The following is a 16,258-nucleotide window of genomic DNA, read 5'->3' on the forward strand; positions in this document are numbered from 1 at the left end:
TAGAATATGTGAAGCAGGTTCAAAGAGATTACCAGGAAACTAAAAACTCTATTGAAAGCTGGCATAACAGCTTGAAAGAAACTAAGGATAGATTATCTGAACTGGAGGACAGATTTGTAATGTGGGAGCATGAAATGAAAAATTTCTTTAAAGCAGAAAACAAATAGCAATAATACAAAGGCTTGAAGATGATAAGAGGATCTATAACTTAAGAACTAAGAACATAAAAGAAGAAGTAGGGACACAAACAAATGAATTACAAAAGCTATTCACAGAAATAATCCAGGAGAATTCCCCTAATTTAGCAAAAGGTAAAGATACTCAGATGTATGAAGCATACAAGACCCCAGCCACCTACAACCCAAACAGAGCTACACCCAGGCATATAATAATCAAAATTCCAGAAATCCAATATAAGAACAGAATATTAAAAGTCTTCAGAGACAAGAAACAGATCGCTTACAAGGGAACACCCATCAGAATTACAGCAGACTTCTCCGCACAAACCATCAAATCACGAAGAGCGTGGGGAGAAATAATTCAAATCTGATTTGAAAGATAATAACCCCCAGCCAAGATTGATATATCATGCACAACTGTCCCTAGAAATTGATGGAAAAACAAGGTGCTTCCAGATAAAGAGGAAACAGGGGAATTTGCAACCACCAATTCAGGGCTACAGAGAATACTGCAGGATATTCTAAAAAAGGAAAATAGCAAGATTCCAGAAACAGTGGCAGAGAGGACACAATGAATGGAGCAGAAAGTGAAATGAAGAAGACAAACTGACAACAAACAACAGAAAAAGAGCTCAACAGAAATGAGGCAGAGAAGATTGGATGGTAGGAACAGCTATTTTGGAGAAAACAAGACATTATAATAGCTAGTGCTGACTTAGTATCATCTTGTTTTGAAGTCCCATCAAACTTTTATTCTTCTGTCTCCATCAGTCTTAACAGGTTGTATCTTATTGGATTTTATTATATGTGATAATATAAGCAAAAACTTTTGTAGACAAGGAGATTATACAGAAACCATTGTTCATTTTCTGATAGTTGGTTCTAAATACCCTGTAATAATGTCATTCTCTTGAATGGTTTTACATTGTCTTGATACGTTTGGTGCTACAGTATACGAAGTTATACTCAAAGATTTCAAGGAAAGAGACACTATGGTAACTACTTTTTGTCAGGATATCTTGTGGTGAAACACTATTTTGCTTAAATGGTTATGCTTTGACCTGAGCTGTTTTGTTGTTATGCCCTCTTTTATCTCAATCTCCTTTTTTAAAATTATTTACTTTTTTATTTTTATTTTTAATTAAGAGAAAAATAAAATAGGATACTTTATAGTAACCCACGTAGATTTCCTATTAACTTGATTTGAAACCCTGTATAGCCCTCACCGTCTTGTTTTGACTGATTTTCTCCTATTCTGCTTTGCTTGATAGTACCAAGTTCAAAAGTATAGGCAACAACTGTGAAGACAATAAGATTCATTATGACGCCCATTCTGGTTGACTATTATCTTCTTTTAAAGTCCTGTAATGTCTCCAATGTTTTGGTTTTATTCTTTATTGTTTTGCTCAATTTTATTATAACTGATGATATAAGCAATTCTTTTTAAGATAGCAAGAGTATGGTAACCATTGTTGATCACCTTATATTTTGTTTTTACATTATCTATTATGTCCATCGTTTTGATTTGACTGACTCTGTTCTGTTATGTCACATTTGGTTTTACTCTCTTTAAAAAAAAGTAATAAGAACTGTGGGAGTAATAAAACTCAAAATGTGTAATTGTTATTGTACAAAAGGAAAAAAAAAGAAAGTGTTCTAAAGGATATAACGCATATATATTTAAGTGTGTAAGATAGATAACCATATTACTGAGTTTTGTTGGATCACTGAACAAAACTGTTTGCAGTCTCACTGTTTGAAAGTCCACTTTATATACTTTAATTTTGTAACTTGAACAACTATTTCTAAGATAACAATATGTAATCTATTAACTAACGATTTCCTACTGTTTATTCTTTCTGAAATTCTGTATACCTTGTACCCTTTTTCTGTTTTTTTTTTTCTTTTTCTCCTTAAATAAAATAAAAAAAGAAGAAAGTGATTGGCCCAGAGGAGATGTGGCCTTGGGGAGGTGTTTGGTCATGAAGGTAGGATTCTCATGAATGGGATTAGAGCCCTTATGCAAGAGATCCTATAGGGAGTCATTGAAGCTGGAGATTGATCACACGAGGGAGGGAGGGGTGGCTAAAGCAAAGCCAGTCCTGAAAACACAGAGAGCCCAAAACAAGCCACAAAAACAGCTGTTCCAGCACCAAGAAGGCAAGAGCCCCAGGCCAGCCAGGCAAACAAGTTGCTAGGCAATGGGGTTGAAATTGATATTCTTCCTCCCAGTGCATGGGGTATATAAATAAAGATGCTACAGTGATTGAGCAGTTCCTTCTCTCCCATCAGGAGCATAAGGGCTCCAGCTTTTGTCTCTTCTTTATTTTTTTCACACTCTCATGTCCTTCACTCCAAGAACCTCGAGAGCCACATGGGTTGTGGCAAGATCCCACTGAGCTGGACTTCACAACTGACCTCATAGCTGACTTCACCTGACCCCAGACTTTCCACATCTAGAGCTATGCAAAACAAATTGCTGTGGTTTGTAAGCCACCCAGCCTGTGGTGCTTTGTTATAGCAACCTGATGAATGAAAATACCCAAGTCTGGGGTTTAGGGCTGTGTCGCTTCTGTATCCTGATGCCTCCCTTTTCAAACATGCTTACACCGAGGTCTGCAACAATTGTTTTTTATTACAAGATGCGTAAAGGTAGGGACGGCTCTGGCCTGGTGGAGGAGACAGAAGAGGGCTGTCCCCCAAGGCCAGGTGGTGCAGCGGCTCCCAGGAGGCTGTGCTGTCAGCTCAGGTGCATAATCTGGCCCAGGAGCAAGCTGCTCCATGTGAGGTGATCGAAGATCATGACAAAGAAGGGATGGTTGAATTCGAACGTGACCGCTGCCTCATACTCCTGCTTTATGATGACCGCAGGGTCTGCTGGTTTCATTGCATTGCTCTCGTCCATCCTCAGCAAGGCTGTGTGGACCACCTGTGGTCAGTCATGGAGGGCAGGAGGTGAGTCCCTGACATACGCCCAGCACTATCCATGCCTTGTTGTGTGGTCACCACTTCATGGAGCTGAGGCAGAGCCTTGGTCACTTGTTGGCTTCTTGCCTGAGCAGCAGCCCCAGGACAAGAATCCAGCACCCTCTACTTCTAGCCACTGTCCAAGCTGTGCTTTCCCCTTGGACCTGTAACATCCTGAACCAGGCTTTGGTGCCACCCAGGGTGCCCCTCCCCATGTCCAGCCCGGGACGAGGGAGACCTTGCTTTCTGCCCATTCTGCTGGAGGAATACCGCATTCAATTCAAGAAAAGTGCCTACACCTACTCTGGACAGGGAAGCTCAGGCAGAAGCTAAACATGCAAATCTCTGTGGCTGTGTTCCTTGGGAAGGAATTCTGCAGTGAGAAAGATGGGCTACCTTGCAGGGAAAGCCTGTGGCAGATCATGGTCTGGCTAATCAACAGGTGACATTTGGTGTGCTCCTAACACTTGTGGGATAAGCCTTTACAGCCAGGCTCCCAGGTTCCGGGTGGCTGTGACAGGCACTGTGGCTGGATTAGGTGGGGCCAAGACCAAAAGCCCCACACTAGGTCTTGAGAAAATGAGGTTTGAGTCAGCAGGCCCGAGGCCAGACTTTCTTACGAGCTGTGTGACCAACAACAAGCTCTTTACCCTCCCTGAGGTCAGGACTTCCTCCTCTGAGAAACCGGGGTGCTCCCCACCTTAAAAGGCATGGCTGATGTGTCTGAGTCTACTTGTCTGCTTGTACAACATGCATTCACCAAGTGGCAACCATCGTGCCTGCGAAGCCCTTGTGTTTAAAGTATGGGGGCCACATCAGAGTGACGAGGTACGCCGCCAAGAGCCTAGCACAGTTGGGGCATACAGTAGGGGTTCAATTCAAAGTTTTCTAAACACATAGAGGACAGCAGAAGATTAGGCTGAAGAACACTGAGTGTGACTGGGTACAAGTGCAGTGTAGTCTCCATCTGATGTTGGCCCCATTTCCTGTTCCTCTGTGCCACGGGCTGCTCACAGAGCCACCACAATAGCTTCACGCTGCACAGCACCCCCTGGGTGGCCTAGTGGGGTGTCTAGGTCCTTGGACATGGCCCATCCTTGTTACCAGCTCCCTGTTTGGTCTTGAGGATGTCATGTGTTCTACACAAGCCTCAGTTTACCTCATTGTAGGTGGAGGGGATTGAACCCAGACTTGGGTTCTAAGGCTGGGAATGAGTGGTAATCATTATTATTTTTATTGTGGATTTTGGAGGAAGAAAAATATAAAAGGATGGGTTCCCCAAGATGCTTCTTACCTTTATTAGCTCCAGCGGAGACTCCTGGGTGATGGCTGAGAAGTTGGCCTGGTTAGAGAACAGGGCTGCAAAGTCCAGGTCTGCCAGCAGGGCGCTGAGGTCGTTGGTGCTGGAGATCGAGAACTTCGGCAGGTACAGGTTCACCAGGCTGCTCGGGACAAGCAGGCAAGGTTAGAAGCCTGGGCTGGGCCTGCCGGTGGGTGGGCGCTGCTGTCCTCCCCAGCCGGACTCCACTTCTTCCTGCTCCTGCTTCCCAGTCTGACCTGCTCACTGGGGACAGGGAGAAAGCAGGAGAGCAGGGCCTGCTGCCCTGCTCCGGGAGGCAGAGCCCTCTAAGGCCTCTGAGCTGCCCTCTTTCCTGCTGGGTGGTTCCTTTGAGCTGATTTCACCTGTGATACAGCTCAACCACTGGGCATCGAAGACAGTGGTCCCTGAAGACCTTCTGACCATAGTGACACCCCTCTAATCCCAATACTCTGGGAGGCTGAGGCCCGAGAAAGCCCAAGTTTGAGGCCAGTTTAGGCAAGTTAGTGATGTAGCCAGACCTCATCATAATTTTTTTCTTTAAAGAGAAAAACAAAACAAGACAAAGCAAGACAGTAAAAGGCTACAAGTAATACAGAGTTTCAAGAGAAAAAAATATACAGTAAGAATTCACTAGTAAATAGATTACATATTGTCATCTCAGAAACAGCTGTCCAGGTTACAAAATTAAAGCATACAAAGTGGATATTAATACAGTGAGATTGCAGACAGTTTTGTTCAATGATCCAACAAAAACTCAGTAATATGGTTTTCTATCCTACACTGTTAAATACTCTTGCAGTTGTATCCTTTAGATCACTTTCTTTCCCCCCTATTTTACGCTAACAATCACACATTTTGGGTTCCATTACTCCCACAGTTCTTATAACTTTTTCTTTAAAGAGGAAAAGAAAAATATATATATAAAACAAGAAACAGGACAAAACAAAACAGAACAACAACAAAAAAAACCCCCAATGTGACAAAGCAAAACAGAGTCAGTTGGAACAGGAGCATGGACATAGTATATAGTGCTAAAAGAGATTACTAGGTGATCAACAATGGTTACCATTATGCCTCTTCTTATCCTATAAAGAGGTGCCTATATCAGCTGGTATAAGAGAATTGAACAAAACAGTACAGAAAGAGACCAATAAAACCCAGATTGGAGACCTTCCAGGAGTTCCAAAGAAGATAATAGTTAAACCATAATGGGCATCATAGAGTTTCTGGTTGCCTTCAAAGTGGTTACCTATACCCTCAAATTTGATACTATTAAACAAAACAGAATATAATAAAATCAGTCAGAACAAGATGTGGAGAATAATACAAGGGTTCAAATCAGGTTAGTAGGAAAACAAAAAAGTTACTATAATATATCACGCTATTTTTAGTTTTCCCTTAATTAAAAGATACTAAGAAATAAATTAATTTTTAAAAAAGGAAAAAAAGCGGGGGGGGGGGGAGATTGAAATAAAAAAAGAGCATATCAATAGTACAGCACAGGTCAGAACCGAACAATTTAAGCATCATTGTGTTCACCACCAGGTAGCCTGACATTAATAGTAGTTACCATAGTGTCTCTTTCCTTGAAATATTTGAGTCTAACTTCGTATACTGTAGCATCTCGTCAGAAATTTTTAAAGAGGGGCGTGATGGTAGATGTATGGTGTTCAAAGAGAAGGTCTTGGTTCACCTCCCAGGGTCATAAAGGAAAACAAAAGTCTTTCTCATTCCCAGAAAGCCCGAGCTTGAAACAGAGGCTGGGAGGGACCTCCGGGGTTCGGGGCCCCAACCATGCCTCCGATGCAGTGTGGCTGGATCTACGCCCTGCCCGCTGCGTGCTAGTGGGTAAGCCCGAGCCGGCGGCCGGGTGCCGGAGCGCTGCAGCTTCGCACGAACTTGCTGGCGCGGGTGTGAAGGGAGGGAGGCCCTGGCTGCTCCTGCCCTTCCCTCCCCTGCCGGTCACAGGAAGGTGTCCGCGAGCCCCAGGCCGAGGCTCCATGCTCTCCAGCAGGGGGCGCCCTCAGCACACCTTCGGAACCACTGCCTTGGTTTTCCAGATTGAGAGGCTGAAACTCGGGATGGGGATCCCCCCCAAAGGTCCCCGTGGGCGGGAAGACAGGCCCTCCCACCTTCCTGCGCGCTGAGCCGCTCTCCGAAGGCGAGGCATGGGGCTGCAGGGTGTGAGTTGCTGACTGATGTCCTCCACCCTGGAGTATATTTCTTTTTTTGAGGGTGGCGGATTATCCCTCGCCTTAACTTTTGGTAAAGTACAGAATTTGTTTGAATCATAGTTCATTATCGTCCCCTGGTGACAGTATACCTAGATTACAGATTGCTTTTGCAGGAGGGGAGGGGGCGAACGGGGTGCAAACTGGGAACAAAGATTTAAGCAACCCAGAGGGATGGCGCTAATCTGTAATCCCAGCACTCTGGGAGGCTGAGTCAGGAGGATCACAAATTCGCGCCCAGTTTAGCAGTTTAGCGACTGGGCAGTTTAGCGACTTAGACTCTGTGTTTAATAAACAAACAAACATGCTTAACGTTGCCAGCCACAGGCTCAACCCTTCTCCGCTGGGCGCTTGTAGCACATACACTGTCTCTCCCCCCACGGCTCTAGGGACTCTGTCCCTCCGAAGATGTTTGCTTGCAGGAGGGAGGTGGGGTCTCCCAAAGCCTCTGGTGACTTAAGATCCAATGATCATTTGCACTGTGCTTCACAGAGTCCCCCAGGACGCTATAGCAAGTGTTGGTTTCAGTAAGCAAAATGGAATAGCACGGAACTGCTTGGCTGGCGAGGCCACTTTAGGAAACTGAAGCAAAAATGTGACCACAGAGAGGGAGGCTATGAAACTCACAGGACAGGGGGACCTCACATGCACTTCCTTGTGATCCATGCACAAGGAAGTAAGCATGACCTCCAGATAGGGGAACCTCAGAGGCTATGAGGCCCCAGCAGAGAAGGCAATGTGAGCATCGCCCACAGTTGCGGAAGGAGACGAAGATGCACCATGGCGACGCACCACAGAAACCGACTGGCAGGGCTGGCGGAGGGCTTACCCACTGGTCAGGGAAATCTCCCACCGGCGGATTGTCTTCCGGCTCAGCCCCTTGATGACTGCGTCCATCTGCCCTTGGTCCGGAAGGATGAGAAAGATGGTCGCGTTGCCCGTGCAGTCCAGCTGCACCAGCCGGCAGGGGAGCACTGGGTCGAGCAGGTATTTCATAGTGCCTGACCGGAACATCATGGGCACTGTCACCGTTGTCGTCTCGTTCACATGGAAGTCCTTCTTCCTGGTGTTTTCTGGGTCGAAGGGGTGTTTCAATATGCCTGGGCAAAGGGAGCAGAGAGCAAGCAGCAGTCAGGCCCTAAAGGGTGGGACATGCCCTCTGAGTGGCCTCCTGGGAGGCCCAGCTGTCCCCATGACCAGGCTACCCAGCAGCCTGCTGCAGAATGTTCCTACAATAACTGCCAGAGACTTCCAATAAGATGCTGCTCCTCCCAGATATTTAAAGCCTGTCCAGCCCCTACCTCTTGGAATGGATGGAGGGTTAAGTCCATTTCTAAGGCTGGCTCCTAAACACAGCAAAGGGTAGGAAGACCACAAGGATGCTGGGCCTTGGGTTTAGGGGTAGGGTTCACCCAAACTGGACTTGGTCTTGACCCCCTGGCTTAGAGTTCTGGAAGTGATGCTAGACCTCAAGCTGCAAATTCAGTGTCCCTGGAAGGGCCCTTGGCTTTGTGATGAACCAACCATCCATTCCATCTGCCCTGGCAGCCTGGACCTGCAACCTGGCCCCTCATGCCAGACCACATTTCCTGAATGCAGAGTTAGGGTGGAAAGGCTCCTTCGGGGTCATGGACTCTCCCCTCTTACTTCTGGCTGGACCACATATACCATGATGTCATTGTCTACCCTGTGTGCTTCAGGATGGGGAACTCATTACCTTGCAGTACTGGTCAGCTCTGATGGGTAGAATATTGCTCCCAAATTGGGCTCTGATGTGGCAGAATGTTTAAAGACACTGGCTGGATCTCACCAGGGTCTCTTTTCTAGCTTAAAGTTTCCCATGTCAGGGTGTCAGGAGAGGGCTGAGGACTCCAGTGGGTCCCAGGTGGCCCTTGACCCCAAGTGCTGCAGTGTCACAGGAGCACTATGTCCTTGCTTCAAGGTGGCCAGAACACAGCTCCAAGCAGTCCCTTCTCTATTTCAGTGCCTGCAGACCCATGGATTATATGGTCACAGCTGTTGGTTCTTGGTGGAGACAATGGGGAAAGGCTGGAGGATGCAGGGTAGCAAGCTATGACACAGCCTAGGGAGCCAGGAGCTCTGCCAGGTCCATCCCAAGTGACCTCTCCAAGTTCCAGCACTGCAAACACTAACTCAGTATCACAGGAAGTAAGGTAAGTTGAGGGTCCTCCCACAGCAGTGGAAGGAAGTCTGTTGTGTGTGAAACTGAAGCAGAGCTTCTCTATGGTGCTTCCTGATTCAGCTGTTTCTCCTGCATGTCTTTGAATACGACTGCAGCACTAAAGCTGAGTCCTGTGGGCCCCAGTGACAGAGCAGAGAAACATTATTGCTATAATGAGGTCTGGGCAACTGCATACGAAGAGCAAAAGTTTCCCAGAGGAAGCAGCTTTTGAGCTAAGACCTGAAGGATAGAAGATGGTTTAGGGAGTCGGATAAATTGAGAGGTGTCCGTGAGACAAAAGGGGGTGGCATTTGAGTCAGGAGGAATAATGACTGCCCCATCCTAATTAGCAGAACCTCTGAGTACTCTGGGTTACATGTCAAGGGGGAATAAAGATGCAGATGGCATTAGGGTTGCTAGTCAGCTGGCCTTGAGGTGGGAGTGTGTCCTGGATGATCCACGTGTCTCCGTGTAAACCCCTGGGTCCTTACGAGCAGAAGAAAAGGGCGGAGAGCCAGGGTCACAGCAGATGTGGTGTTGGGAGCAGCTGGCTTTGCAGGCAGAAGAGACTCAGTTAAGAATCACACACAGCTTGCAGAAGCTAGAAAAGATTTGGAAATGTCTTCTCTCCCAGACCTCAGGAGGAACCAGCCAGGGTCAAATGTTGATTTTAGTCCAGTGTAGTTCATTTTGGACTTTTGCCCTCCAACATGGCCAGATAACAGTGTGTGCTATTTTAAGTCATGAAATCAGCAGTGACCCATTACAACCACATTAGGAGGTTCACTCAGGCTTCCCGGGGGACAGGTGTAGTTCAAGATGGGAGAAGAATTTGGTGTGACTAAAATGAGCATGTGCATGTGCGTGTGTGTGTGTGCATGTGTGTGTGAGAGAGAGAGAAAGAGAGAGAGAGAATGTGGAGATAAGCTGGAGAATACAGAAGAGCCAAAGGACCCTAGCCCAGGGCTTCTTAACCTCGTCATCTTGGACATTCGGGAGTGGCATCCTGTGCACTGTGAGGAGGATGTTTCAAAGCCACCCTGGCTTCTACTTAACCCAATGTCAGTAGCACACTTCACCTTATTCCAGTTGTTACAACCAAAACACCCCCAGGCCTTGCCTAATGTCCTTGGGGCAGGAGTCTGAAGAACCATGGCACTACAGAAAGGAATTCAGTTTTGTTTTGTTTTGTGTCCAATTTGCCTGATCATATAAATGACCTAAGGGTGGTAGACAGGGAGCGCTTGATAAAACCACGCACCACAGGCCTTTCCGACCGAGGTTCTACTTTAGTAGATCTGGCCTGGGCTCTGGAGTCTGTAATATTAACAAGTCTCCTGGAGGGTTTTATGAACGGCACTTTGGAAACAGCACTACCTCCAAACCGATGGGAGCTGGCATTTGAGGGAAGTGGGCCTGGTCGGAGCTGGTCATGGCCTTTGCAGTGGTAGGTACAGGGCAGCTGTGGGGGTGTCTGTCAGGGAGACCATGAGCCAGGCACTGTCTGGCTCAAAGCTAGATGTGTGGTCCCTGATCCACAGCCTGTCTCACGTCAGTATTCAGTCAGTCTTTGTAGACCACGAAGCAGCCAGTCTGTCCGTGGTAACATGCGTGGGCCTCAAACCAAACTCGGAACCTGGTCGAGTAGCTCTATCCTGCTAGGTATCATTTGGTAAAGTGATACAGTCCCTTTTCCCAGCAACGCTGTGGTTAAATGTTTTGTGAAATCAAATACCCAAAGCTTGCCCTAGATTCTGACAGCTGTAGCTATTCCCAGCAGTGGTGTCGGGGCCCTGTCAGCATGGGGTGGGGAGTGGGTACCTCTGAAGAAGTTGTAGTTGACCAGGATAAGGCTGGCTGGACCATCCAGTTCTGAGAAGGTATCCACGAGTTTGCCCTGTGTCTTATTGTTGATGTACTCATTGATCTGTTTGCTGGCCCTGCTCCAGTCCTGAAGATCTGCTGTGAGGGCCTCTGACCCATAGTAGTGTCTGATGTCTGCTAAGAAGGACTCCCGTGGATGCAGCTTGTGGTCAAGGAATAAGCCGTTGCCCGTGGCCATTTCCAAGCCCATGTTTGACTCCCTGAGCAGCTGGTGCAGCTCTCTGAAGTTCTGGTGGATCTCGGTATCTGATGTCGTGCTGAGGTTGAAGCCCAGGCCCTGGAGAAGCTGAGTCCGAGTGTGTCCAGAGGAACCCAGTGCCAGCATGGCCAAGGCCGTGGAGATACTTACAGGGGAGATGAAGATGTTACTGTTTGTAGCCGAGGCCGCCAGACGCTGATACAGGCTGAAGGCAAAGTCTACGTTGGTGGGTGCCAGGCCCCGGTGAGGGCTCTCTGTGCTGGAAATGGCACCGGGGTCCTCAGCCTGGGCGGTCCAGAGGCCGCAGGTGCACAGGCAGAGGAGACAGGTGAACAGGATCTGCAGCATGGTCAGGATGGCTGGGCCCTGCCAAGTCAAGAATGCTCATGAGAGGCTGTGGTGGTGGCCTGGTCAGTGGAGCTCCATGCCACAGGAGATAGGTGAAGACCCCGTTCTGTCCCCAGTCCCTCCCTCCACACAGGCTGTGTGACCTGAGGAAAGGCATGGCAGGGCTCTGGGCTTCAGCTTCCCTAGCTGAAGAGGTGACTTCTGTGCACTGTGACTGATGGAGTGCCTTCTGGCCACTCAAGACTGATCTAGGTATTTTGCTTAATTTTGCTCATCTATTTATCACCAAAACATAAAGTAAATATTATTAACCCGAGTTTAGACACCCACAAGAAGATACTCAGTGAGGTTAGACACCCAGAATATTGCATATCTATTTTGATACACTTAAAATGCTGGAGGAAAAACAATAAAGTTTTCCATCAGGAATCTTATAGCTGGTGAGATCATCTTTTTAAAAACACAAGGAAGAAATTAAGACTTTCCTAGATAAAGCAGAGAGAGCTCAAAATCTGCCCAGAAAGAATTAAAAGATCCATCTCTTTTCAGGTTGAAAAGAAGAGACACTGGATATTTCCTGAAAGTTAGATTAAACAAATAAAAATTTCTGGTAAAGTTAAGTACTTGGGAAGTTTTCAAAGTTAGTATGGTTGTAATTTTAGTTTATATAACTTTTTTATATGTTGTTAAATATAATATGTAAAAGCAATTATTAATGTATACTTTGGAGGGACATACGCATGAAGATATGATTTGTGACATCAATAACTGAACAAGAGTAAGGATCAAGCTACAGAGAAGCAGTTTTATGTGTTATTTAGGTTAACATGTCATAAATTTAGAGTATGGTACTTCACAGGGTTAACCATAATCGCTATGGCAACTACAAAAAATAGCTAAAGTATGCGTGTAAAAGAGGGTGAGAGCCAAAGCATTTCACTTCAAAAGTAAACTAAATAAAAAAGAGTATAATAATATAGGAAATGAGGAATTAAAAAACCAGATGAGAGCTGGGTGTGGTGGTGCACTTCTGGAATCCAGCACTTGGGAGGTTGAGGCAGGTGGATCATTACAAGTTCGACACCAGCCTGGGCTACAAAGGCCAGACTGAGCCACATAGGGAGACCCTGTCTCAAAAAGACACAAAAATAAATAAATAAAAAAAATAAAAAGCCAGATGATGCATAGTAAACAAATAGCAAAATGTTGGAAGTAAGCCCTTCCTTATCAGTACTTTTACTATAAATGGGTTAAATTCTACAGAGGACTGAGATTGGCAGAAGGGACGTCATGGTTCACTTGACTGGGTTCAGGGAAGCCCAGGTTGCTGGCGTCTTAGTCCATTCAGGTTGCTATGAGAAAAATACTATAGGATGCTCTTTAGAGCAGTCCTAGAGGCTGAGAAGTCCAAAATCAAGGCACCAGCAGACCTGATGCTTGGAGAGAGCTTTTTAGCTTTATAGGAGGCACTCTTTCACTGTCCCCTTACTTAGTGCAGGGAGTGGTCGAGCTCTCACGGCTCCTAATAGTCACCTCCCCAGGACTTCACATCATGATACTGCCACAGTGGAGATTTCAATACATGGGCTTTGTAAATATTTGCAGACATTCATACCATGGCATCTGGTGGAACGTTGTTTCAGGGTGTGTCTGTGAACTGTGTAAAGGAGAGCCAACCTCAGCAACAGGAGCAGGTGCCCTCCCACTGAGGATGCAGAGAGAATCAAAGGGTGGAGCGAGGGAAAATTCTCTTTGTCTGTGAGCTGAGACATCACGCTCTGTCCGGGCACCTTGGAGCTCGTGGGTTTTGAGGCTTTGGACTCAGACTCCTGCCAGAGGCCCCATTCTATTCTCAGGCCTTGTGTTGAGTCTGGGGGTTACACCTGGTTCTCACCCTGGTTCCCTCCCTCTATAACCACATAGCCCTGTTCTCACAAATCTCTCCCTACCCACCCTTATTAAACCAGTGTTTAAATAAGGAAGCTCCAAGACCACCCATCTCCCTGGACCCCTCAGGGGTTTCTTACCTGGGATGTTCCAAAACCCAAACCTCAAAAGAACAGGTGCAGGCACCCCTAAGTCCCTGGTCCCTCTCTCAGAGCTCCCTGCCTGACTCTCCTTAGCTCTGCAGAGTGAAATCCCCCACTTTTCTACTTGATGACAGATAATGGTTGGGGCCTGCTCCCCACTCCAGATTTTACTGGGTCTTCACCCCCAGATCTGAATTCTGACCTTGATTCCTAAGTTTCAAGTGCAATTCTTCCCTTTTCCTGGGTTTTGTGGCATGGCAGGCTGGATTTAGAGCACTGCTGTTTAATCACTAAGTAACACAGGAAAGGTTGTTTAAGCTCTGCCTCAGTTTCTCCATGTAAAACAGTGGCAACAACAGTCCCCATGCCTGCTGGCCTGCTTTGTGGTGTTGTCTCCTTTCCTCCAGTCCCGGGGCACAGCCTAAGTTTGGGGTGCGGTGCCCCTTGCTGGACTCAGCAGTTGCTTCTGTCTGGTCTCTGGTTGGGCTTCACCTTCCGCTCAGCTTCCTCCAACCCCTCTCTCCTCTGCTGCCAGCTGCTTCTTTCTAAAATTTCCACTGAAAAGCTTTCATTGGCTCGCTGTTGCCCAGAGACTGATGCAACTGATCCCCACTGTGAGTTGGCCTGGGGGCCTTCATGAGCCCGGCCCTGATGACAGTCCTGCCCCTAGTCTTGATCTGGCCCCTGGAAGTTCAAGCTGCAGGCTTCTCCTGGCACACAGCACACTGTCATGCTGTGCAGGTCATATAGGTCCCCTGATATTTGCTGAGCCTTGCAGGACTGAGCCCCTGTCCTGGCCCTGCCCCATCCCCTCTACGCCTAGCCTGGCTCACCCCTTCATGGCCTTTGAGACTCATGTGCTAGGTCACCATATCTGAGGACCCTTCCTCTTCTTATTCTCTGTCCCTTCTCCTATGTCACATGCAGAGAAATCTGCTTCGGTGCTGGTCACTTCCACCCCAGTCTATGGCTGTGATCTCCTCCTGGGTAAGGACCCTGGGCAGCATGAGACCGGGAACAGGCTTGACCTCCCTTCCCTTCCTGCTGTCCCTGAGGAGATCAGATCTCTCCCACCTCATAAGACATCTGTGAATACCAGTCACAGCTGACATGCGCGATTGCCTTAGGTGACTTCCTGTTGTGTGGCACTGGGCCCATTTTACAGTTGAGAAGGGGGAGCCGAGGATGCCGAACAGCCTGGACAGGGCTGGGACCCCAAGGCCAGCAGAAGTCTGACTTCTGAGCCTGGATCCTCCCTCAGAGCTATTGAACTGCAAAACAACCCACATAGGTACCCAGCCATAGAAAAAATGAGAGGGTTAGCTCCATCTACACTGTCCTTGCCCCAGGTCACTCGGTGAGAGTTGTGGCAGATGCATGTGTGAGATGTTGGAAGATGTCCCTTGTGCTGGGCCAGCTCTGCACACCCTCCCAGGCTGGAATCCTTCACTGGGATGCCACTTGTTTCCTCTCTCTGCAGCTGTGCCTGCTGCTAGGCTGGGAGTGGATGGAAATGGAGCTTAGCTACAGCCCTCAGCCTCAGCCTCTGCAAGGAGAAATCAAGACCCCAGGGTGACTCCCAGATGCTGGGACCTGGGAAGTGCTCCAGAGTGGCCTGGTATCACTGCTGGCTCCCCTAATGGATCCAAACAAACAGGAAAGCTGCAGCCATTGTTTTGTTCTGGAGGACACAGGGGCAGGCATAGGGGCAGGTGCAGAAGCAGGGGTAGGGGCAGGGGCAGGGGCAGGGGCAGGGGCAGAGGCAGAGGCAGAGGCAGAGGCAGAGGCAGAGGCAGAGGCAGAGGCAGAGGCAGAGGCAGAGGCAGAGGCAGGTGAGCCCCAGGTTTTGCAGGGAGTCACTCACTGTCAGCGTGGGCTCGAGTTGCTCAGCTGGCTTGCTGCTGTGTACGTGTACAGTAAGCCAATGGAGACACTGCCCGCTAAATCTTGCTAGCCAGCTGCCCTGCTGGTTAATAGTTAGAGAGGGGCAGTGGCCTTCATCAGGCAGTGGTTCCCACCCCCAACCACTGGCCAATCAGAGTTTTTCCAGGAAATTTGAGTAAATATGGCAATGCCACAAATTAACTTTGTGGCCTTATTATTTGATATAAAAAGGAGGCTGAAATTGCACCAGTGTTTGTGGTTTCCCTGTGGAAGTGGGCAGAGAGCTCACCAGTGCCAGACACAGATGTCTATGAAAGCCCCTTGCGGGGCTCCAGTGGAGATGAGTCAGGCCTCTGTCAGCTGGGAGGGACAGCTGAGGTCTTTACCAGCCAAGTGCTTCTTGCAAGTCATCTCATGTACTCTTCACAATGATCCGATGGGTGATCTTTATTACTATCACACTTCAGATAAGGAAACCGAGGCACAAGGAGTGAGTAAGCTGCCCTTGGGTTCAAATCCAAGACCTTTGAACTCTAAAACCCAACACTTCCTCCACAGTGTTCTGTTGACCATTTCTCCTGGGATTGCAGGAGACAGACGCCAACCTCTATTTCAAACTTTAAAAAAAGTATTTATTGGTTTTCTGTTGAATAAGAATTCTAGAAGGTAGGAAGAGTTTCAGGCATGAGTGGATTCAGGGCTCTGGAACCCAGCATTTGATCTCCTCCTTTCTTTGCTCTGCTGTCCTCTATTTTCTGCTTTACTAGTCTATACTGGGAACAAAAGTGATTGCTGCGGTTCTGGGTTATTTGGTTCTAACTTTAATAGCAAGAGAGAAATTTTCTCTTGTGTTCATAGCCATCTTCCAAAGGACACTGGGTGTGACTGGCCATCCTTGGACTGATCACAGTGTCCAGAAGGATGGGGTGTTGTGAGCCAGAGTCCTGAAGTCTTTGGAGTGATAGCACATTACTTGTGGTCAGGAAAGCTATTTCTATGGGAAAAGAGGAAAGTGGGTCCCACAGCCAAACCT

The 16,258-nt window shown here is 47.6% G+C and overlaps 1 protein-coding gene across 1 annotated transcript; it reads right to left on the reverse strand.

Moving 5' to 3' along the window:
* Window positions 1–2,794: 2,794 nt before the first annotated feature.
* Serpina6 (serpin family A member 6) lies at window positions 2,795–15,303 on the reverse strand. Its single transcript, XM_013144386.3, has 5 exons — window positions 15,206–15,303; window positions 10,702–11,329; window positions 7,528–7,798; window positions 4,441–4,588; window positions 2,795–3,108 (listed from the first exon to the last, which is right to left on the reverse strand). Exons 2-5 carry the CDS (start codon window positions 11,309–11,311, stop codon window positions 2,920–2,922), a joined length of 1,218 nt encoding a protein of 405 aa, XP_012999840.3. The 5' UTR covers window positions 11,312–11,329; window positions 15,206–15,303; the 3' UTR covers window positions 2,795–2,919.
* Window positions 15,304–16,258: the final 955 nt, after the last annotated feature.

This window comes from Cavia porcellus, unplaced genomic scaffold, assembly GCF_034190915.1.
Source record: "Cavia porcellus strain 051 isolate PalLab524CR breed Dunkin Hartley unplaced genomic scaffold, mCavPor4.1 scaffold_31, whole genome shotgun sequence".
NCBI classification, from domain to species: domain Eukaryota; kingdom Metazoa; phylum Chordata; class Mammalia; order Rodentia; family Caviidae; genus Cavia; species Cavia porcellus.